Source organism: Haliotis cracherodii, unplaced genomic scaffold, assembly GCF_022045235.1.
Source record: "Haliotis cracherodii isolate W230 unplaced genomic scaffold, xgHalCrac1.p SCAF_6, whole genome shotgun sequence".
In the NCBI taxonomy this organism is placed as follows: domain Eukaryota; kingdom Metazoa; phylum Mollusca; class Gastropoda; order Lepetellida; family Haliotidae; genus Haliotis; species Haliotis cracherodii.
In genome coordinates this window covers 68946249-68971172 of record NW_027266319.1, presented here as the reverse complement: position 1 = coordinate 68971172, position 24924 = coordinate 68946249, and the positions used below count along the sequence as shown (strand labels likewise).

Sequence of the window (24924 nt, the reverse complement as noted above, 5' to 3'; positions counted from 1 at the left end):
TGGTCGTACTCGTCAGTGTTAAACACGAGTTACGCCCCTTTATATCTCCCTTCACGGAACATCAATGAGATTGCTGATCTCCATCTGGGAGATTAAAATGACTCATCACACCGGAAGGTGTGGAGTATATGTGTTGGAATATATGTTGTCTCCGCCGTCTAGTGGATAGAGCGTCTGCCTGGAGAGCGGAAGGTTGGTGGTTCGATCCCCGGTCGCGTAATGCCAAAATTGGTTGAAACAAGTATTGTTTGTCTCGGAGCATTACACTGTGTCTGGTCAAAGGGTATCCATTTTAAACTATGGAATGTTATCGCTGTTGGCTAGCACAATAACACAAGCATAAGTTCACATACAAGCACGCACACCCGCACGCGCGTGCACGCCGTTATATAATAATCGTGCATTAAGTGTAAGAATTGTGCGACGTTAACATTCCAGTGTCACAAGTGCATTACTATTTATTCTACTTATTATGATGCATGAATGCCATGTCTTCCAGTTATATCACGGCGTGTCAGCTTAATGTGGGAGGAAAGCCCGAAGTGATGCAGGTCTCAGACGTTTACCACTTCGGTGAAACCCACGAGCACGGGTATGGTGCTGACAAACCTAGAAACATAATCAGGGCGAATTTCGGGTTCGAACTCTAACGTCATGTGTGACTTGGCCACTCTCCAACTAGGTCGTAAACCTATTTATCAGCGTTTGATTAATCAGTTGATGTAGTTCCGCATAGAGGAATGTTAAGAGACCTTTGGTAAGCAATTAAACCACCGATCGAAAACGAGAAGACTATGACAATCTAGCCTTCTGGCGTTAGTGAAAGACTGAATGTATATTTTTGTCCAAAGTCGAGAGCGCGACATAATGCCCATAAAACAAGTATTCCATATCTTGGCATTAGCTTCAGACTTATGCAACTGAACACCTCCTTATACAACTGTACATATATATATTCCTTATACAACTATACATCTCCTTATACAACTGTACATATATATTCCTTATACAACTGTACACCTCCTTATACAACTGTACATATATATATTCCTTATACAACTATACATCTCCTTATACAACTGTACATATATATTCCTTATACAACTGTACACCTCCTTATACAACTGTACATATATATTCCTTATACAACTATACATCTCCTTATACAACTGTACATATATATTCCTTATACAACTGTACACCTCCTTATACAACTGTACATATATATTCCTTATACTACTGAACACCTCCTTATACAACTGTACATATATATTCCTTATACAACTGTACACCTCCTTATACAACTGTACATATATATTCCTTATACAACTGTACACCTCCTTATACAACTTTACATATATATTCCTTGCACAACTGTACACCTTATACAACTGTAACCTCTTTATATAACTGTACACCTTCCTTATACAACTGAACACCCCCTTATTGCAACACATGACGCAATTGTACATGTGCCTGTGCAAATTCACTTTTCACTAAATCAGCTTGGCTTCAGTGATCGGATTCCCTTCAGGTGTTCGTCTCACTCCATTGAATGATTGATGAATTCATCGATATAGACTTCGACACCCTCAAGATCGGGTGTAATTCCATTGAGACGCTGGAAAGTGGTGGCAGCGTTCTTGAGCCCAAATGGAAGTACATTGTGTTGATAAAGTCCATCTGGAGCCACAAAAGCTGATACCCGCCTGGCACGCTCAGTCAATGAAGTCTGCCAATACCCTTCCAATAGGTCGAACTTGCTGTTGATTGATTGATCACTGAACGTTTTACAGGTTTTCGGGCAACTAGGCCCATTTACATCTTGCCAATAATGAAGGTTTGCTAGGTTCCTAGAAATGTCATGAAGTAGCAAAAGTGCCACAAGCTTTAATATAAGCAAGAAGTTCATTCCGAACTACATAGCATATACTAGTCCAGCCAATGAGAGGTCAGTTTTTGAGAACTGTAAGAAACTCCACCATTGCCTAAAGCTGATGACAAACCTAGAAACATAATCGGGGTGAACAGGGATCCGAACCCACAATCATAGGTTTGCACAGCGAATGGCGACGCCTTGACGACCTGGCCACCCGTGCCCCCGAGATCTTATAACATCAATGAACACTTCCTGTCTGCACCCCATTTAGTACTGGAAATACTTCTCAGAAGGTTCAGGACTTTAGCGCACTTCTGAATCAGATAGTCAATTTGTAGTTTCCAGGTGAGCCTCTTATCAAACTAGAGACCCCAAAACTTGACTTTATCCACAAACTCCAAATCAGAACCACAAATACTAATTTTTAATTATGAGAATCTTCTTCTGAGTAAAATGAATTGCAGATGAGTAAGAAGCTGAATTCTTAAGACCCTATAGTACACACTTATTCTGTTCAAGATAGAGAGATTGTTGAATGTCATTGAGGACAGTGTCAAAAACTACCGGACCATATCTACAACGCTCCATTATCTGCAAACTGTGACGTTTCGACCAATATATTGATATTCTCTAATTAATTATTGATCATAACAGTGAATAAAGTTAGGCACGTAACATGTAAATATCTGACAGATATATTTATATCCCTTAGGAAAACTTTTATCCAATCAAGTACACGTCCATTCTCCAAGGTATGTCCAAATGTCCGTTGACACACACTGCTTACAATCTCAAGCAAAACAAGTTTCCTCAAATTATCAAAACACCATTGACTTCTTTGAAGTATACCACCAAACGAATAGAGTGTTCTTCTCCCTTGCAAAATCAACAAAAGTAGAACCATCCCTTTCCTTAGCAGGACTAAACTTGTGCATGTAAGCTTCATGGCCTAATTCATTAGCCTTCAAAACGTCAGTCTCAACAGCCTGATAATCAGAACTCGTATCAATAGGTAAGGCAGAAATAACTTCCTGCGTTTTTCTCCTAAACTACTCTTTGCAACAACATGGTCCTTTGAGGCCATTTCAAACTGTTAGCAACCTTTTCGGAATGTAAGAAAAACCTTTCAACATCACGTTCAGAGAAGGGCGGAACAAGTCAAATCTGCTTGAAACGATCAAACAATCCGTCAGCTGTTGAGGCACTGTTTTAGCCTAGTTTCTTTCTCAGCTTCCAATCTAAATATTTCATTCTCAGCATTAATTCTTAATTATTTTTTTTCTCAGCTTCAATTTCTTTATGCCGAAATTCTCTCTCTTCTTTTTCAGCTTCTCATCTCCCCACCGGGGGCACCTGTCACAAACATACGCACAGGCAAGTCCATTGGTCACCTGAAAAAAAACACGGGAACATATTGTACAAGGCAAAATAGGGAATTGCATCGGACATCATTCTTGTCACTGATGCTTCAGATCTCGCAATCCCTGCACATGTCCACCCTAAATCTTTTGAAAAGCTTTACTGAGGCCTTGAATGATCAACAACTCTGAGCAAGAATTGTATGACGCTCTTGGAAATCCTGGTAGAACGAACATGCTCGTTTGTACCTCGAAAGTTGTAGACACATAAGGCTTGAGCTGCAGGAATATTGCTCGACATGAAGGGAAAGTTGACTTTTGGAAAGTTGAAGTCATCCCTTTTGTCACAGTCTTGTGGAGAGTGTTTGGTCACTCTGCAATCACTAAAGCATTTGTTTACATCTACTGGACACATTCCTTATACTGCTCACAAAGTCTACAGTTCAGATTGTACTTTCGTTGGGACTATCACATGCTCTGGGTGTGTGTCCTCAAGTAGTGTATTTGATGCCGGAATCAGTTCTAGAGGAAATTAAGACTTACAGTCATTCATTCATACATTCATCCTTTCAAGGGTATTGATGGTTACTTAAAGATGTTCAATACATCCTTTGTCTTTTAACTCTGCTATCTGACTGTTAATGTCAACCCTAAGGACATTCAATCAGGGAGTGAGTTTGGTTTATTACTTTGGTGAAAGACAACAGCGAGTGTGTGGTTCTGACAAACATATATGTAATCTCGGATTCAAACTTCAAATCATAGTCTTCTAGATAGAGCATTGCGCCATCTTAGACGGCCGGCCGTGCACCCTTACGTGTATAGCGGCCATAAGATTTCCGAGTCCCGTGATGGGATTCGAACCACGGACCTTCTGATCAGAGGTCGGACGCCTTGTCCACGTGACCAAAGATGTTAACCCCGTCAGCAAGCTGACAAGGTAAGAATGGCATCTGTGGGATGACTCCACGCCCTGCCACACGTGCACGGAGACAGTGTTCTCGTTTCATGTAGGACACTAGTTACAATACATAAACCCGTGAAGATCCGGGGTAGAATAGGTCTTCAGCAATCCATGCTTGCCGTAAACGGTGACTATGCGTGTCGCAATAGGATCGGTTGGTCAGACTCGCTGACTTGGTTACTGCATGTCATCGTATCCCAGTTGCATGGGTCGATGCTCATGACATCAACCACTGGATTGTCTAGTCCAGGCTCGATTATTAACAGACCGCTGTCGTGTAGCTGGAATATTGCTGAGTGCGGCGTTAAACAACAAACAAACAAACCTAGACATCTCTGGACTACAGACAAGATCACGCAGCCAAAACACACCGTGGCCTCCTCCTATGTACCGGTCACGTGATACAGCTACAAACACCTATAACCTATAACCTGGATGTGAACAAAGACTTTATATCCGTCTCAATCCATTAATAGTGTTAGTTCTGGTTTTCAGTGGAGGCTATTTAGTATTGCAACTGACGCGCCGTCGACTGTAATCAGTGTTGACTTCAGAAACACGGATATTCTGTCGGAGGAAGCCCTCTGGCACTGTCATTAGCCTTCTCTTGTGTTCAACAACACCAGTGTATTCTCACTCGTGTGGGATTTGATTAGTGTGAATGACACAATGGCGGTTAATGGCGGATGTCATTTGTATCACGTATATACTGGGCCACAAGGCCGTTAGACACAAAAACAATGTTATGCAACGTTTCTGAGTAAATGTATCATGCGTCATTTTGTATAACGTGACATTGTTCTGTCTCCTCAGTAAAGAGTGATGCATCTGCCAATAAATATAAAGACTGCAGCAACTCATCCCACTTATACCACTACCACCACTACCATAACTATCACCACAGCTACTACTACCATTACCACCACTACCATAACTACCCCAACTGCTACTGCTATAACTACCACCACTACTATAACTACCACCACTACAACTACTATAACTATTACCACAGCTACTAATACCACTACCATAACTACCACCACCACTACTTCAACTACCACTTCCACCACCACTACTACCACCACCGCCGCCGCCACCACTAATACAACTACTACTACTACTACTACTACTACTACTACGACTACGACTACTACTACGACCAGTGCAGGTGCCATGGGGCCAATAGAGGACAATTACGAGAATGACAGCAAGGCTCCGGGCAGTTTCAGCCGTCCACGTCTGTCAGCAGATGACGTAGCCGTGCCGTATCCGTGCCGAGGGGCTTTGTCACAAGTTTATGTATAGATCTGCAAACAAAGAACAAACAACTTGTTTACGCTACTAGAAATAGTACACAGACGGAATTCTAACATGTCTGGTAACTTCGTTCACTTTTTCACTTGCATCCCTGGCCCAGCCTCGATTATTTACTGGCCTCCGTCATAAACAGGTCGAATGCTGGTGAGTGCAGCGTTAAACAACCAACTAAGGCAGTTACAAGCTTACCGTTTGAACTTTCTCTATTGTTGACAATAACAGCCTTCGTCAGTTATTCAAATATGGACCAAAATATCGTGAGCAGCCTCCGACCAAATGGATGACAACTGGGAACAAACCCATTCTGTCCCAGCCAGCTTTGTCGTTGTTCCCACTGACAAGGCCTCAAATAACTTAACCATTATATGTAAGCATCACTACATTACTTGTTTGATCAAAGAACCTGGTATAAATGACATATCAAATAATGCCACATATAACGCCAGTATGTTAACTGAGGAAGAAATCTGCCAAAGACATGCATCAGTACTGTCAACCTAAAACCTGAAGACATCCTCATTCCACTTCTGGACTAACGTCACCTCCCCTCACCTCACCACACCACACCAAACCTCACCTCACCTCACCTCACCTCACCAAACCTCACCTCACCACACCACACCACACCACACCACACCACACCACACCACACCTCACCTCACCTCACCTCATCTCATCTCATCTCACCTGTGGACTGGATTCCAAAGCAGCATAAAAAATCAGTACAAAGAGAGATATATTGCTGGGTCCAGCAAATGTACCACCAAAACCCCGTCTCAGCGATTAACCATAATCCTTATTACAAAAAGGGAAGGACTTTCGTTATATTCTCATAAAGTACTTAAGACATGTGGATCTAATACATGTGGATTTTCAAAAAATCTAAGCATTTGCGTGACTTTTTACAATCTCTGAAACGAACCAGGTGTCAATTTTGTCGATACATTTGTTTTGTTTTTCAATTTTGTACACCACTATCCCACATGACAAACTTGAGGAAAAACTTCATTCCTTGGTCCATGGGGCTTTTGATGTGGTGACCATCGATACCATATGTTTTCCACCGATCTCGAGGGGTATATGGTGTGATGTACCCTGTGTGTGATCCTCTGTACCCCGAGTGGTCAGACTCACACACAGGGTACATCACATCACATACCCCGAGCGGTCAGACTCACACACAGGGTACATCACACCACATACCCCGAGCGGTCAGACTCACACACAGGGTACATCACACCACATACCCCGAGCGGTCAGACTCACACACAGGGTACATCACACCACATACCCCGAGCGGTCAGACTCACACACTGGGTACATCACATCACATACCCCGAGTGGTCAGACTCACACACAGGGTACATCACACCACATACCCCGAGCGGTCAGACTCACACACTGGGTACATCACACCACATACCCCGAGCGGTCAGACTCACACACTGGGTACATCACATCACATACCCCGAGTGGTCAGACTCACACACAGGGTACATCACACCACATACCCCGAGCGGTCAGACTCACACACTGGGTACATCACACCACATACCCCGAGCGGTCAGACTCACACACAGGGTACATCACATCACATACCCCGAGCGGTCAGACTCACACACAGGGTACATCACACCACATACCCCGAGCGGTCAGACTCACACACAGGGTACATCACACCACATACCCCGAGCGGTCAGACTCACACACTGGGTACATCACATCACATACCCCGAGTGGTCAGACTCACACACAGGGTACATCACACCACATACCCCGAGCGGTCAGACTCACACACTGGGTACATCACACCACATACCCCGAGCGGTCAGACTCACACACTGGGTACATCACATCACATACCCCGAGTGGTCAGACTCACACACAGGGTACATCACATCACATACCCCGAGCGGTCAGACTCACACACTGGGTACATCACACCACATACCCCGAGCGGTCAGACTCACACACAGGGTACATCACATCACATACCCCGAGCGGTCAGACTCACACACAGGGTACATCACACCACATACCCCGAGCGGTCAGACTCACACACAGGGTACATCACACCACATACCCCGAGCGGTCAGACTCACACACAGGGTGGGGGCGGTGGGGTAGCCTAGTGGTTAAAGCGTTCGCTCGTCACGACGAAGACCCGGGTTCGATTCCCCACATGGGTACAATGTGTGAAGCCCATTTCTGGTGTCCTCCGCCGTGATATTGCTGGAATATTGCTAAAAGCGGCGTAAAACCATACTCACTCACTCACACACAGGGTACATCACACCACATACCCCGAGCGATCGTTTGACAGCGAATTTATCTCACCGACATGGATTCATACAGACCCGGAATATATGTCCGAGGTTTCACGAAGTAAAACGCTTTCATCCAGCCACATTGACAGATTGCAGACGACGCAAACGAACCGAGTTACTTCCCTTTATCAGATGCATTCAGATAAACGTCGGTTCATTTCAGCTCAATGATACTTATGCGAGATAAGCAAGTTACCTATGGTGTGTTACGAATGATTTCTCAGCGGGCTACATGGAAAATAATTGCCCGCCCCTTTACCAATCAGAAGCTGGTATTTTAATGTAAGGTGAGATAAAGTTACATATCTATCTTCAGAGCTTCAGGTCATTTTTTTAAACATGAGGGCAAATCTCATTTGAAGTTTACTTAGAAAACAAAATGCTGGACTTCCTCATTGATAACATCTAAGTAAAACTGGGGGTAAGACATTTAGGCAAAAAGTAGGCATCCCATTGGGCACCAATTGTGTTCCCCTTCTTGGGGATCTGTTTCTTTATGCATATGAATCGGACTTTCTGTTCAGATTGGCAAAGTCACAACAAGGGAATTTGGCCAAAAAGTTTTACTTAAGCTTCAGGTTTATCGACTATCTGACCGCCTCCGTGGTCTAGTGGTAGAGCGTCCGCCCGGAGAGCGGAAGGTCCGGGGTTCGATCCCCGGCCGCGTCATGCCAAAAGACGTTAAAAGATGGTACTTGTTACCCTGTCTGGCGCTCGGCTTTAAACAAGGACTGGTCGGCTCGGAGTCAGTATACTGTGTCTGAGTGGGGTATTCATGTTAAACTGCGGCATGGTATCTCAGTGAGCTAGCACTATAAATCGGCATCAGTCCGGACTAGTACAAGCAGCCACACACACACGTGCATGCACGTCGCTATATAAGTTCAATAATCTTGGACGCGACGTTAAACCCCATTTCACCTCACCTATCGACTATCTGGCATCTTTCAATAACCATCAAATAGCCAATTCCCTTCCACTGAGCTACCAATCTGAACTAGAAATAAAAGGAACAGTTTGACCGCCTCATCTGTTTCATATTTAGATCTTCGCATAAGATTCAGAGTGACAAAACACTCTCCACGAGATTGGGTGACAAGAGGGATGACTTCAACTTTTCATTATCCAACTTTCCCTTGTCGCGCAATATTCCCCAAGCCCGAGCCCTTGGTATCTACGTTTCACAACCATGTCGGGAATCGAACCCGGGTCTTCAGCGTGACGAGCGAACGCTTTAACCACTAGGCTACCCGACCGCCCCGCTTCAAAAAGGTTTTTGGTAGACGTGTGGAGAACATTTAAAAATTGACGCATCAGTGACAAATATGATGTCCGATGCTATTCCCTATTTCGACTTGTACCACATGTTCCCGTGTTTTATTCAGGTGAACAATTGACTTGCCTTTGCATGTGTTTGTGACGGGTGCCACCGATGGAGCAGGATACGCTCACCTTTTCGCGAAAACCTGGTATTATCACTGTTTGATAGTGATTCATGAATACATGGTCATGATATTATTATAACGAGTAGTCGGAATTGTACAATCTGCTTTTTGCAGATATATCTTATCAATATGGAAAGGATTTTGTTGCTTTTATTTAAATGTATGGTGGGGGCATGGGTGGCCCAGTTGTCTAAGGCGCCGCGATTCGCTGTACAGAGTTGCGTCCCTTGGGCACGCCAGAAACTTATGATTGTGGGCTCGAATCCCGGTTCGCCCCGATTATGTTTCTAGGTTTGTCAGCACCATACCCGTGCTCGTGGGTTTCAAAACAAAACAAAACAGGGGCCGAAAAGTTCAGGACATTTCTAAGTTGGACAGCGTGGATGGAGTTAGTGTAAAAACCTCCTTATGGTGTAAAAAGGCCCCAATACAGACATCTGCGATGGAAAATATTAAACTTAATACATGCAAGCTGTTAAGGGTACACTGCACTTGTTCGTAGTTAACCTGTCTCAATGGGTGGTCAGGTAGCTCAGTGGTTAAAACGTTCGCTCGTCACGTCGAAGACCCGGGTTCAATTCCCGACATGGGTACAATGTGTGAAGCCCATTTCTGGTGCTATGTTCCCCGTGCGATATTGCTAGAAAGTTGCTAAAAGCGGCGTAAAACCATACTCACTCGCTCAATCACTCACTAACCTGTGTCAAACCTGCTGTCTCTCACGTTATGCTGTTCGTGTTTTCTCCAGCCAGGCGGAACATGTATATAGATTTTCCCAGCGATGAAGCTGTTCACGCTGGTGCAAGGAATTAAAATTGAATATTTATTTCTAATTGTTAAAAAGTAATTTTGAAAGTGCTTAAAGATCCCCTTTTCGATCAGTAACTAGACCAAGGAAGCTGAAATTTTGTAGGACTGATAATGGTCATAAGTATTTCTGAGCGTCATCACTGTGTCATCATTGTGTCATCATTGTATCATCTTAACCAGTCAGCGGTTGTGAGTGTTCGTAAGAATTTTCCGCCGTGATCTTACTTCGTTGCGAGATCATGTACACGTGTTTCCCATCTATCATAGCTTCTATCGGGGTTTAGAAGCGGAATAAATAGTCAGTCACTGTGGATGGTCGTTCCAATAGGGAGGCTGTAATTTCATGTTTTGAAGTCGAACTGGGTCGACTATTGCTTGTGGCTGAAGTAATAATTGTGGCCTCACTCTAAAAAGTTATTTATAAATCCCGGGGTGCCACACAATGATTGGTCGCTTTGCTACTGTGTATGAAAAACATCCGTGAAACTAAAAGTATCACAAATTTCTTGCTGCGGGGTTGAAACGCTATGTCTGGGTGTCATTATATATTATTACGTAACCCCACTGTGACGTCATCACGTCAATACTATTGTGGAGGAAACACGTACGGCTGTGTGTGGCATGGAGTATCGTGATGTCCCAATGATAAACACGACAAATCGTGATGTTCCAACGATAAACACGGCCATGTTTCTATTCATCCCGGCAGCGTTTCCTTTCTTGGACATTGTTCTGACGTCTCCCGACCGCGTTTTGCACTGCAAGCAATCTGTTACAGGAAGAGTATATATTTGGAATAACAAACTATTTACTACAAAGACACAACCCCATTGGCACCAAAAGATTAATTAATAACATTTTTGAGTTTCAAAAATAGAAATAGTTCCCGACTTATTTCACGTTTCATGTGTTTATAAACAAAGATATTTGTATTCGTTTAAGTAGGTTGAACTCTCTTAAGTACTGAAGCGTTCTTATTAACTGAGAACAAGGAAATCGGTCATTGTTTGGCAAGAATCAAGCAAGTAAAACAGTTCCAGATGAAACGGAAAGGCAAAATATGCACTCATTCTACACACGTATACACTTGACCACAAAACACAACTGTGCTCACCTATATTTTCCAAATTGATACATAGAGGTTATCACGCGAGAGTGTTTATTCCTATTACAGGATATTTACCATCCCCAAACACACAAGCGTGATAACCTCTTTATCATATAATGTCTTCAATTCTGTGCTCAAAAATCTATTTCCATCTCTCTCAAACATTACCTAAACATTGCAAATTTTCCTGTAATGTGCGCATTAATATATATTACGTCAGAGGGTAAGTGATGTGTCAGTCGGACAGGTACAGTAGCCAATATAGTTCCAACTGAAACCTGTTTCTTACACACTGGCGTAACGACATATATGCAAAACAACATTACTGCCCACACAAATTGGTTCTCCTTGACTTTCGCGGCAATCAATCGGTCTGTCCGCTAGAGTAACTGCCCTTTGTCAAAGGGAAGCTACTCTAACCCTAGTCTGTGAGACGTTACGGCCACGGTCAAGGTCATAACGTTACGAAGTGCAGTCAGATGTAAACACAGCGGCAAAACGAAACAATCAATCGGTCTGTCCGCTAGAGTAACAATTTATTACAATTGGGAGCGACGTTTTGGTGTGTTAATATATACCGTTATCAAGCAAGTGATGTACAGAGAATGGTTGACAAGCATATATCATATGGGGAAGGCTCATGCCACTGATCGGCACATGTGCCAGTAAAAAGTGTCAGTGAGCTGACCCACATCACTGCGTTATTGTTTATATCCCCTTTCAGAAGCAACTGTATTGTGGCGAGACATGGAGAAAACCACACAAATTCTCGTAAGATACCATTTTTACGAAACGAGTGGACTTTCTATGGCATCTAACCGAGCGAAAGCGAGGTCAGATACCATAGAAAGTTTACGAGTTTCGTAAAATGGTATCTAACGAGAATGAGTGTGGTATTTTATTTATTACCCACGTTAAATATGTATTTAAGTGTAAATACATAACAACTTTCGTTCGTTGACCGACCAAACTGAAACCGGTTGCAAAATCTGGTTGCGCATGAATATTGATATATGCCCAAGTATGGGCATTGTTGACATTTCTATGCATACGCATTAACAACATGCCCCTGCAATTATGTTTGCAAACATAACAGCACCGACGCTCAAGATCCTTTTGGAAGAAATTCTTCAACTTATGGTAATTCAAGAGCCATGTTGTTAGTACGAAGGACACCGATATGAAAATTTGAAAAGTCACATTAGCGCCGCGCTTTGAATATCGGACTTACAGTCGGTCACTGCCGGTGTCCCGTCTGTGCAATCAAAATGGTTCGGTTTCCTTGATCTGTCAGCAGAATTTATATCATGTTCGTACCATTTTGGAAGAAGGAATGCAGAGTGTTCGCAAAAGACATTCATGTTAACTGTACCACCCTATACTGAAGACGTGAAAAGCTTCGAACGATCGAAGGGCAAGGTCACCATCGGTATAAGTAAAGACAACCGTGATCTAGGCCTACTTATATTGTTCACATTTGGGATGTTTGGGGCCACAAAATCAGAAGTCAGTCACACTTCCACTGCGAATGATTTGTATCAGAACTGTTCACTTTTAGTGATCTGGTCGTGCAGTCGTGTACTTTCATTCATGAATATACAACACCTCCCGAAACAGCGCCACAAAATACGCTTCGAAAGGGACACTGATGGCACAACCGGATCATCCCAAGTAAGTCTGGATATCTGTCCAGATAGTTAAACAGACTTCATTTCACCACGCTTATCCTTTTACGTTAAATCAAATTGAAAGTTGCTAAAGTGGTCGCGGTGCGTCACGCTCATGGGGACCCTCGATCTATTGAACGGTAGTCGAACATTCTAAATGGATATAGCTGGATTATATAATGTCTGTAGAAGCTCTATCCATAACTTATTAATAATGCAAACCGAATTTGACGCGTGTGACTATTTTGTTTGGTTTAATAAAGTGTTTGTAAATATCTCTCGTTCTCATTAATTTCTTCTGTTCTGCCTTGTGGTTGCAAAACGTTTCTCGAATTTTTATGAATGAAAAAAGTAGTCCCGGTGTGACAGAGGTCACGGTTATCCAATCAAAACGAATAAAACAAGGTCAACCTTGTACGACACACGTGTGACGTACGGATTTAGTATCTTACCACCTGTATCTTCACAACGTGGGTAATAATGTCCTTTATCTGATAGAACCGTGGGTCAGGAGACATAGACCGCATATATACAGGTATGATATACTGAGTGATATTGAACCCTATCACAACAATAGCTAGGACCTTGCCAGCTCTTTCTTTGGTTACCATTTCAATAACATCTATTCTGGTTACACTCAACACTCTACCGCTGTCATATAGTTGTCATATTGCTGAGTGCGGCGTAAAACAACAAACCAAACAAAACCAAAACTTATTTTGATCATAGCTGAAACATACTAGTGGAAAAAAGTAACTGTGCTTCATATAAAGTGATGTAAATGTTATTGAATATAATGACATAATATTTGATCATTCGTCTGATCAATGCGTTCACAATGCGATCAGACAAACTATCTTCGTGCACTCGTACACTCTCCGTGTGTGATGCAGCGATCAACTTGATCACCTGTGAGCGCTAATTAACAGTTAAGTGTTGGCTTCCATTCGTCCACTGCTTATCGCCCATCAGCGCCAATTAACCGTTGGCTTCCTCCTTAAGCTTCCAGCTTTGCTATGTTATTACCTGATGAAGGAATAAGCGTATACTCCGAAACGCTGTGGCCCTCATAATAAAGAAGTTGACACCCACATACTCTCCTCCTAATCATGGTTTAGCGTTAAAGACCAGTTACTCCAAGAAGTTAATGACGTAGTCTGGCTTCTAAGTGTTATGTAGTCTGTTCTTGAACATTTATGGCTGGAGAAGATGGTTCCAATTAAAGGCAGCATCACTTTAGAAAGAGGTAGAGAGTGCAAGATGCCGCTACATGCAATCTGTTCGGCCGCTTTTCACATACACGCTTGCATGTGCCTCCATGTGCAATAGTCAGTACTCAGTGATAAGCATTCAGTAGTCAGTATTCAGTACTCAGAAACAAAGGTCCCGTTCGCATCGGAGATACTGTGGGTGAATATTGGTTTACGTCGCCATATGACCAGTGAAGGCGACTATGCTTGCCGTAAGAGGGGACTAATGGGATCGGGTGGTCAGGCTCGCAGACTTGGTTGATGCATGTCATCAATCCCAAGTGCGTGGATTGATGCTCATGATGTCAATCACTGGATTGTCTGGTCCAGACTCTATTATCTACAGACCGCCGTCATATAGCTAGAATATTGCTGAGTGCGGCGTTAACCAACCAACAAACAAACAAGCAAACGTTGCCATTGGCGATATAGCACGTGACCCGCTAAAAGTGAGTGAGTGATTTGGGTTTAACGCCGTTTGGAATAGTGATGCAGGTCTAAGTGAGTGAGTGCGTATGGTTTTACGCCACTTTCAGCAATATTCCAGCAATATCACGGGTCTTCGGCGTGACGAGCGAAGGCTTTAACCACTAGACTACCCGACCGCCCTGCAAAGTGTGTGTGTGTGGGGGGGGGGGGGGGGACCTAGGAGCACGGGTCTGGTGCTGACAAACCTAGAAACGTAATTGTGGCGAACCGGGATTCGAACTCACGGTCATAAGTTTCTGGCGTGCCCAAGTGACGCAACTCTGCACAACGAACTGCTGCGACTTTGACGACTGGGACACACGTGCCCCGATCTGATAAGAACCGAGACAAACCGCGGAGACAGACGCGGGGTAAGGTTGACCTGGTCTGTGTCAGAATCCCTTCAGAATCCCTTATCGTGTAGATAATTGTCTGTCATCTTTCTCCAAGCAGATCGGGGGCACGGGTGGCCCAGTCGTCTAAGGCGCCGCGATTCGCTGTGCAGAGTTGCGTCCCTTGGGCACGCCAGAAACCTATGATTGTGGGTTCGAATCCCAGTTCGCCCCGATTATGTTTCTAGGTTTGTCAGCACCATACCCGTGCTCGTGGGTTTCACCGAAGTGGTAAACGTCTGAGACCTGCATCACTTCGGGCTTTCCTCCCACATTAAGCTGACACGCCGTGATATAACTAGAATACTGTTAAAAACGGCCTTAAACCCAACTCACTCAATCACTCTAAGCAGATCGTTGCTCACTCGCTCACTCACAGATGTATGTCCGACCGTAGATGACCTCCAACGTTGATGAGTGAATAATTGGTTGGTAAACAATAAAAACAGATCAGAACAGAATTTATTTTCGTATAGTCAGGCCATGAGGCCAATAGTACAGATGGTTGGATAATATTTGGCATATTGTGACAGAGCGCTTCAGTTTTTATTGGCTTTGGAATTTCTAAGTTTAATTTTTTTTCAATATAAAGAGCAAGCTGAAATCAAATGCTGTCGTCATTTCTTTAACAATAATACACAATAAATGAACAATAAATAAACAATAAACAAAACAAACATTCAAGCGTTGTACCTCAAGCACTGCCTGCTCCTGTCTCGCTTAACATCCTGGCCACTTCATGAGTGTTTTCCCTACTAATTGACTGTTGATTAATTAGCGTCATGCATGGCGTATGTTACATAACCCCGGGTGACGGGAGTACAGTTGTCAGTCAGCACGTGGACGGTGTCAGTACGTGGCAGCTGGTTCCACCACGTCAGCAACATTCCACGTGGAACATACAACACAGTTCTGTACGCTCTACACAGTACAGTACACTCTACACAGTACACTCTACACAGTACACTCTACACAGTACACTACACTCTACACAGTACAGTACTCTCTACACAGTACACTACACCCTACACAGTACACTCTACACAGTACAGTACACTCTACACAGTACATTACACCCTACACAGTACACTCTAAACAGTACAGTACTCTTTACACAGTACACTCTACACAGTACATGTACAGTACACTCTACACAGCACAGTACTCTCTACACAGTACACTACACCCTACACAGTACACTCTACACAGTACACTCTACACAGTACACTCTACACAGTACACTCTACACAGTACACTACACCCTACACAGTACACTCTACACAGTACACTCTACACAGTACAGTACTCTCTACACAGTACACTACACCCTACACAGTACACTCTACACAGTACAGTACACTCTACACAGTACACTACACCCTACACAGTACACTCTACAGAGTACAGTACACTCTACACAGTACATTACACCCTACACAGTACACTCTAAACAGTACAGTACTCTTTACACAGTACACTCTACACAGTACAAGTACAGTACACTCTACACAGCACAGTACACTCTACACAGTACACTCTACACAGCACAGTACACTCTACACAGTACAGTACACTCTACACAGTACACTTCACCCTACACAGTACACTCTACACAGTACACTCTACACAGTACACTCTACACAGTACAGTACACTCTACACAGTACACTTCACCCTACACAGTACACTCTACACAGTACACTTCACCCTACACAGTACACTCTACACAGTACACCCTACACAGTACACTCTACACAGTACACTCTACACAGTACACCCTACACAGTACACTACACAGTACACACTACACAGTGCACTCTACACAGTACACCCTACACAGTACACCCTACACAGTACACTACACAGTACACTACACAGTACAGTGCGTGAGTGGGCAGACAATGCAAGCAGCCAAGAAACTGAGGCTCCCCACTTTGGAACCAATTTCTTTTAGAACAGGAATATTTCAGGGCGATTCTTTTAGTTTCTTTGCATTTCAGTTTGTCACTAAATCCTTTTAGCTTTTTCCTTAGCAAAGAGTGAGTTTGATTTTACGCCGCTTTTAGCAATGTTCCAGCAATATCACGGCGGGGGACACAAGAAATGGGCTTCACACTTTGTACCCATGTCGGGAATCGAACCCGGGTCTTCGGCGAGCGAACGCTTTAACCACTAGGCTACCCGACCGCCCCGCTTAGCAAAGAGGAAGGTTATCAGCCTGGACCTCCCCGGCACAGATCCCCCAAAATCCTCACTCACCTTTACATGCATGACCTTGAACTTATTGCCAATGGAGGATCCACACTAACAAGTCCTTTTCTAATGATATCGGCATTGTCCTTTGATTCGATAAATGCAACATTCTTAATCTGAAATGGGCGTGGCAAGGATGAAGAGGGAGGATCAGACAGTTTACTTGGGGGAGGAGTTACTGACCATCTTGTGGAAGATGTAAGGCCTATACTACTTAGGTTAGGGACAAACTCCAGAATGCCCATATCAAGGAAAAACTTCGGGCAGAGTACAAACGTAGACTTACGAAAATCTGGAGTTCAGAGCTGAACTCTCGAAATAAAGTTAAAGCCACAAATACTTATGCTGTACCCGTCCTTTCATATTCTCTCGGTGATGTTGATTGGACGAAACAAGAAATTCAGGGTATTGACACGCTCACACCAAGAATCATGTCAGACAATAGATCCCACCACCCTCGCTCTTCCCTCAATCGCTTATATCTGCAATCGTAATGGGAGGGCGTGGTTCGATTAACCTGGAGGCTCTTCCTGCTGGTGCTCTGGTCTGTTGATCCTCTTGTGAAGCACATCAAGACTCATGATCGAGCCAAGGATGTGGGATATAATCTCAATGTCAATGTTGATTTTGTTGATGGTTTTGTACTGCTGGACCGTACAGAAATGAGTGTGAACCAAGCGAAGTGCCATATCAAATCGGCCAAGACTCATTTTTTCAAGGAGAGGCTATCTGAAGGACCACTTCATCGATTTTATGTGCAGTGTATTGAGAGGATCAGCAACCCTGCGGAGGCCTTCACTTAGATGAAGTCGCCTGGGTTGAAAACTGAAGCAGAAGGCTTTCTGTCTGCTGCTCACGGCGTCACTTCCAACTCGAAATCAAGTGGTTGTATTGGGGTATAAACAAGTGGTCGTATTGGGGTATAAATAAGTGGTTGTATTGGGGTATAAACAAGTGGTTGTATTGGGGTATAAACAAGTGGTCGTATTGGGGTATAAATAAGTGGTTGTATTGGGGTATAAACAAGTGGTTGTATTGGGGTATAAACAAGTGGTCGTATTGGGGTATAAATAAGTGGTTGTATTGGGGTATAAACAAGTGGTTGTATTGGGGTATAAACAAGTGGTTGTATTGGGGTATAAACAAGTGGTTGTATTGGGGTATAAACAAGTGGTTGTATTGGGGTATAAATAAGTGGTTGTATTGGGGTATAAACAAGTGGTTGTATTGGGGTATAAACAAGTGGTTGTATCGTGGTATATACAAGTGGTTGTATTGTGGTATGTACAAGTGGTTGTATTGGCACGTAACTTACCTAGGTGTGGTTGTATCGTGGTATATGCAAGTGGTTGTATCGTGGTATATACAAGTGGATGTATTGGCACGTATCTTACCATGGTGTGGTTGTATCGTGGTATATGCAAGTGGTTATATCGTGGTATATACAAGTGGTTGTATTGGCACGTATCTTACTGTGGTGTGGTTGTATCATGGTATATACAAGTGGTTGTATCGTGGTATATACAAGTGGTTGTATTGGCACGTATCTTACCGTGGTGTGGTTGTATCATGGTATATACAAGTGGTTGTATCGAGGTATATACAAGTGGTTGTATTGGCACGTATCTTACCGTGGTGTGGTTGTATCATGGTATATACAAGTGGTTGTATCGTGGTATATACAAGTGGTTGTATCGTGGTATATACAATAGGTTGTATTGGCACGTAACTTACCGTGGTGTGGTTGTATCATGGTATATACAAGTGGTTGTATCGTGGTATATACAAGTGGTTGTATTGGCACGTATCTTACCGTGGTGTGGTTGTATCATGGTATATACAAGTGGTTGTATCGAGGTATATACAAGTGGTTGTATTGGCACGTATCTTACCGTGGTGTGGTTGTATCGTGGTACACCTTTGTATATGCTGAATACATGTATATAAAGCCATAAACATGTTACTAAAAATACCAAGAAAAATAATAGATAAGGCACCAGCATGAAGCGTGACATTATTTGTTAACTCACTCACTCACTCTCACTCACTCACTCACTCACTCACGTAGTGTTGGTCCATCCATGGTACGACCCAGAATCGGGTGTAATGGAAAATGATACAAACTTCTTTGGAATAGGACTTCATACAGCCTCAGACCAAATCTTGTCCTTTTTGGATTATCTCCAATGAAATCATTTATATCATTGAATTTTCGGTCCCTTTTGACCCTAATGTGATTGACAAGATTCAGGAAAAACTTGGCAAATATGCGGACGTCGCTTACAGAACATCACACTTGCATCCCAAGTACCGAGTTGTTCATCTCCCCATTGTTCTTGGTGCCATAGGTTTGGTACCTCCCAATCTGTTGACTGACATGGGGAGAGTACCCGGGTTTGCTACCAGGAATACAGCCCTTCTGACAATCTGGGTAATGCAGAAGGCTGCAGTGTTTGGGAGTCTTCACATTCCCTGAAAAGTTCTGGATGGGTTTGACTTGGCAGCGGTTCCTGGGAGAAGTCCCATTCCCTGTCTGGGCTGCGTGTAGAGGGGGCAAGGGCCCTGAGCTGATGATGAGCCTAACCAGCCTGACTGTGCCAGGATTACACAAACCCTCTTTGCTGCATTTTTTATTTATTTTATTCTGTAAATAATAATAATAATAATAATAATAATAATAATAATAACAATCCATCCATATCAGCCTTTAATCTGCACTCAGCATCATTCCCGCTATTTGACTCGCGGCCAGACACACCCCTGACAGAGTGAGTGAGTGAGTGAGTGAGTGAGTGAGTGAGTGAGTATGGTTTTAAGATGCTTTTAGCAATATTTCAGCAATATCACGGTGAGCGACACTAGAAATGGGCTTCACACATTGTACCCATGTCAGGAATCGAACCCAGGTCTTCGGCATGACGAGCGACTGCTTTAACCACTAGGCTACCCTACCGCCCCCACCACTGATAGATGCCATGACACACAATCAACAAGTTCCACTGAGTTGGACCATTCCACTAAGTCACCACATACCACGACAATCATAGGTTGCTGGGGGTTCTAACGTAGGACTCATGGTACATGAGTAAATATGAAAACCACACTCCCTCTTAGCATTTTGACCCATAATTTCTGATAACCAAGGAGATGAACTGGCTCGCCTGATTGAAGTTACAATTTGTTTGTTTGTTTGTTGTTTAATGCCGCACTCAGCAATTTTCCAGCTATATGACAGCGGTCTGTAAATAATCGTGTCTGGACCAGACAATCAAGTGACTGACATCATGAGCATTGATCCACGCATTTGGGATACAATGGCATGTACCAACCAAGTCAGCGAGCCTGACCACCCGATTCCATTAGTGGCCTCTTACGACAAGCACAGTTGCTTTTTATGGCAAGCATGGGTTGCTGAAGACCTATTCTACCCCGGATCTTCATGAAGATACAAGCTCAGCTGAATGTCTGAGACAAGCCTTTACTGATGCTTTTATACATAAATAAAGTCTTAGATAGGCATTTAGAAGTTGGCAGAACATAAATACATGACACTTCAGCTTTTTATACATAGCAACTTCTTTTATTCTAGTACGATGAAGGAGCAAGAAGTTGCTCTGAAACATACAAAAAACAAAAAGAAGTTGCTGTCCATAAAAATTTGTCATGTATTCATGCTTTTAAATAAGTATGAGTGAGTGAGTGAGTATGGTTTTACGCCGCTTTTAGCAATATTCCAGCAATATCACGGCCGAGGACACCAGAAATGGGCTTCACACATTGTACCCATGTCGGGAATCGAACCCGGGTCTTCAGCGTGATGAGGGAACGCTTTAACCACTAGGCTACCCGACCGCCCCTAAATAAGTATGAAATTAAGACGATCACACACTTAGTACAACATGCACAGAACACCAACAGATTCTTTGATTTATGAATCTTTATTCCCATTGTTTACTTCCATACATCGGCATTGTAAAACAATAATACAAACAACTGAAACACAGGCTTCCAAGGCAGAGTAGATAACAAACACAATGCAACCTAACAAAATCAATGTCTAAAAAAAAATGGAGATAAAAATTCACTTCAAAACAGTCTACTAAAGCAGTAGATGAACATAGTCATATCTGAATCAATATTTAAGAAAAACATTTATCTCGTCATATAAAGAAAAAAAGCCGATGCTGAAATGTTTGGTTTAGCACTTAGTGTTTGCAACCTGAGGTTAACGAGCCAAAGTCCCCCCCCTAACTGAGGCGGGATAAAACACTCACAGGTAACAGATACTGTGATAGTCAGCACTATGGAGCTTGTACATAATTATATCCCTGAAATATTATACACAAATTATGCACTTTGTGAACACGAAATATTAAATCCTTTACAAGACACATAAGCATGAAGACATGAGCACGGAGACACTGATATATAATAACTACACCTAGATGTCAACATGGGGCTCATGGTCACGTTACAGCAGGTCAGGCGTCTTCCACTCAGGTCACAGCTGGCACTGACAGACCAAAGGTCATTCAACTGGTAAAGCTGGATTCAAACCCACAACAACCAAAAAAAAGGACACAAATATTGTCTATTTCCTATGTCCAGCCTAAATCAGGTTGAAATGTTTATCCTGTAAACCAGATTGAAATCAATCTTGATAAGACTAGTTCAAACTAGACCAATCTGGATGAAACCAGTTCAAACTAGACCAATCTGGATTAAACTAGATCAAACTAGCCAGAGATGGTGTTCAACCAGTTGTCAGAGGGGTTGACGAGAGCACCACTAAAAACTTGACCAATCTTGATGAGACTAGTTTGAACTAGACCAATCTGGATGAAACTAGTTCAAACTAGACCAATCTGGATGAAACCAGTTCAAACTAGACCAATCTGGATTAAACTAGATCAAACTAGCCAGAGATGGTGTTCAACCAGTTGTCAGAGGGGTTGACGAGCACACCACTAAAAACCTCAAGGATCAGTCAAATGTTTCTCTGAAAATAGGACGAATAAGTCTCCAAAGGTCAGTGATTATGGTCTACTGTTACACAGGTTATATACAAATAGATTAATCTGTACAATAACATCTCCATCTGTTGATGTGGTGTTTACAATGAATCAATAACAATGCTCAGACGATAAACTTCATAGTATATGATACACAATACATGAATCTCGCAATTGGCAGTCGACAGGGCCCTTCCAACACATGACCTATATTTACATGAACAACGTCCACTCCCACATTCACTCATCCACACAAGCCCTGTTGTATCACATGTTCTCAATATTCTACACCTTCAACACCATTCAACCTCTCTTACAATTTCAAATAGTCATGGAAAAGGATTTTTGTTCAATGAAGATGAAGTAGTGTCCGTCTTGTTACAGAAGACTTGCCCTCAAGAGGAATTATACTACAATATACCACGTATTAAGAACCCAATTTTAAAAAACAAACATTTTTAAGATAATGTCGAGATTTCTTTTCCATGAATAGATTTTTAAAACATTCACATCCTAAAGATATCCTAATTCAGTTTATTCGGTTGAACAGTTTTTTAAGTTTCTAAAAAATCATAAAACTTGGAATCTCAAATCGTTCCGTTTGTATAATACGTCAATTACGGTATATCTAAAAATTCTCAAAGACACTTAATTGTAAACTACAATACTTTGATGTAGGCACAAATGTTGTATCCTTGTAACAGGTTAACTACTACCAATACAAGCGTCCATGACGACAGAGAGTTCTCACTTGTTACATTGCCACAATCTTGAGCCATTTCATCTGTCTTCAGCTACATTCAACTCCTAAAATTTAATTTAAATTTTAACAAAGTTGAGAGATGGTTTACTGAGCTGGACCAGCTGCCAGACGCTGTACTGTTGTAATATGTCGCCGCATGTATAACCAACAACAGTTCTCCGCATCGTGCGTCAACATCACATCATCGGCCATAGCAAGCCTTTCTTACGGAGTCTCTGATTGCCCGATTGGCTGCCTACAGTTTGCCGTCGAACACTTCTTGATGCAAGGCGGGGAACACTTCCTCGTATGTTCCCGGTTGGGTCATTTTGATGTTGTTGATGGCCTTGGAGTGTTCCTCGTTGATGGTTCGGAGGACAGGGACTGAGGTCAGCAGCTTCAGGAACAATGTGTCTGGTTCTGGAAACAAATGGACGAGTGAGTGAGCGAGTGAGCGAATGAGTAAGTGAGCAGGTGAGTGATCGACTGAGTGAGTGGTCGGGTGAGTGAGTGAGTGGTCAAAAGTTCTATGAGGGAGACAGGCCTGGCCTTTCCCCAAGCCAATCATCATCTGGCAAGTAAAGCAGACAAGCATGAGGTACTGGGGACCTAGTCTGACCTGGAACCCCCACAGGGAGACAAGCATGAGGTACTGGGGACCTAGTATGACGTGGAACCCCCCACAGGGAGACAAGCATGAGGTACTGGGGACCTAGTCTGACCTGGATCCCCCCACAGGGAGACAAGCATGAGGTACTGGGGACCTAGTCTGACGTGGAACCCCCCACAGGGAGACAAGCATGAGGTACTGGGGACCTAGTCTGACCTGGATCCCCCCACAGGGAGACAAGCATGAGGTACTGGGGACCTAGTCTGACGTGGAACCCCCCACAGGGAGACAAGCATGAGGTACTGGGGACCTAGTCTGACCTGGATCCCCCCACAGGGAGACAAGCATGAGGTACTGGGGACCTAGTCTGACCTGGAACCCTCATAGGGAGATAAGCATGAGGTACTGGGGACCTAGTCTGAACCTCGATAGGGAGACAAGCATGAGGTAGTAAGAGTCGATACGTACCAGAATGGTTCTGTTCGAGCATCATGTACAGAGACTGTTGGAACAGATTCTGGATCTTATTCAGAGCCTTCACATTCTTCAGACCCAGGCGATCTGAAATCAAACATCACCATGTCAGCTTACATCAAAGTGTAAGAAACCACTGGGGTTAGGGTCCTGGACATTTTATCCTACAGTGTCCACACTAAAGACATTTTATCCTACAGTGTCCACACTAAAGACATTTTATCCTTCAGTGTCCATACTAAAGACATTTTATCCTACAGTGTCCACACTAAAGACATTTTATCCTACAGTGTCCACACTAAAGACATTTTATCCTACAGTGTTCATACTAAAGACATTTTATCCTACAGTGTCCACACTAAAGACATTTTATCCTACAGTGTCCACACTAAAGACATTTTATCCTACAGTGTCCACACTTAAGACATTTTATCCTACAGTGTCCACACTAAAGACATTTTATCCTACAGTGTCCACACGAAAGACATTTTATCCTACAGTGTCCATACTAAAGACATTTTATCCTACAGTGTCCACACTAAAGACATTTTATCCTACAGTGTCCACACTTAAGACATTTTATCCTACAGTGTCCACACTAAAGACATTTTATCCTACAGTGTCCACACGAAAGACATTTTATCCTACAGTGTCCATACTAAAGACATTTTATCCTACAGTGTCCACACTAAAGACATTTTATCCTACAGTGTCCACACTAAAGACATTTTATCCTACAGTGTCCACACTAAAGACATTTTATCCTAGTGTCCACACTAAAGACATTTTATCCTACAGTGTCCACACTAAAGACATTTTATCCTACAGTGTCCACACTAAAGACATTTT

The 24924-nt window shown here is 43.0% G+C and overlaps 1 protein-coding gene and 1 pseudogene across 3 annotated transcripts in view; one reads left to right on the top strand and one right to left on the bottom strand.

Moving 5' to 3' along the window:
• Window positions 1-18040, top strand: part of LOC139446641 (uncharacterized) — a 34316-nt pseudogene extending 16276 nt beyond the window's left edge.
• A 3116-nt stretch (window positions 18041-21156) lies between these two features.
• The window catches only part of LOC139446134 (nuclear receptor subfamily 1 group D member 2-like), a 116749-nt gene continuing 112981 nt past the window's right edge, over window positions 21157-24924 (bottom strand). For all 3 annotated transcript variants that reach the window (XM_071227432.1, XM_071227431.1, XM_071227433.1), the window contains 2 exons: window positions 24070-24162; window positions 21157-23411 (listed from right to left, as the gene is read on the bottom strand). In XM_071227432.1, coding sequence (XP_071083533.1) covers window positions 23248-23411; window positions 24070-24162 — 257 coding nt within the window. In that variant the 3' untranslated portion in view covers window positions 21157-23247. The remainder of the gene's footprint in view (window positions 23412-24069; window positions 24163-24924) is intronic.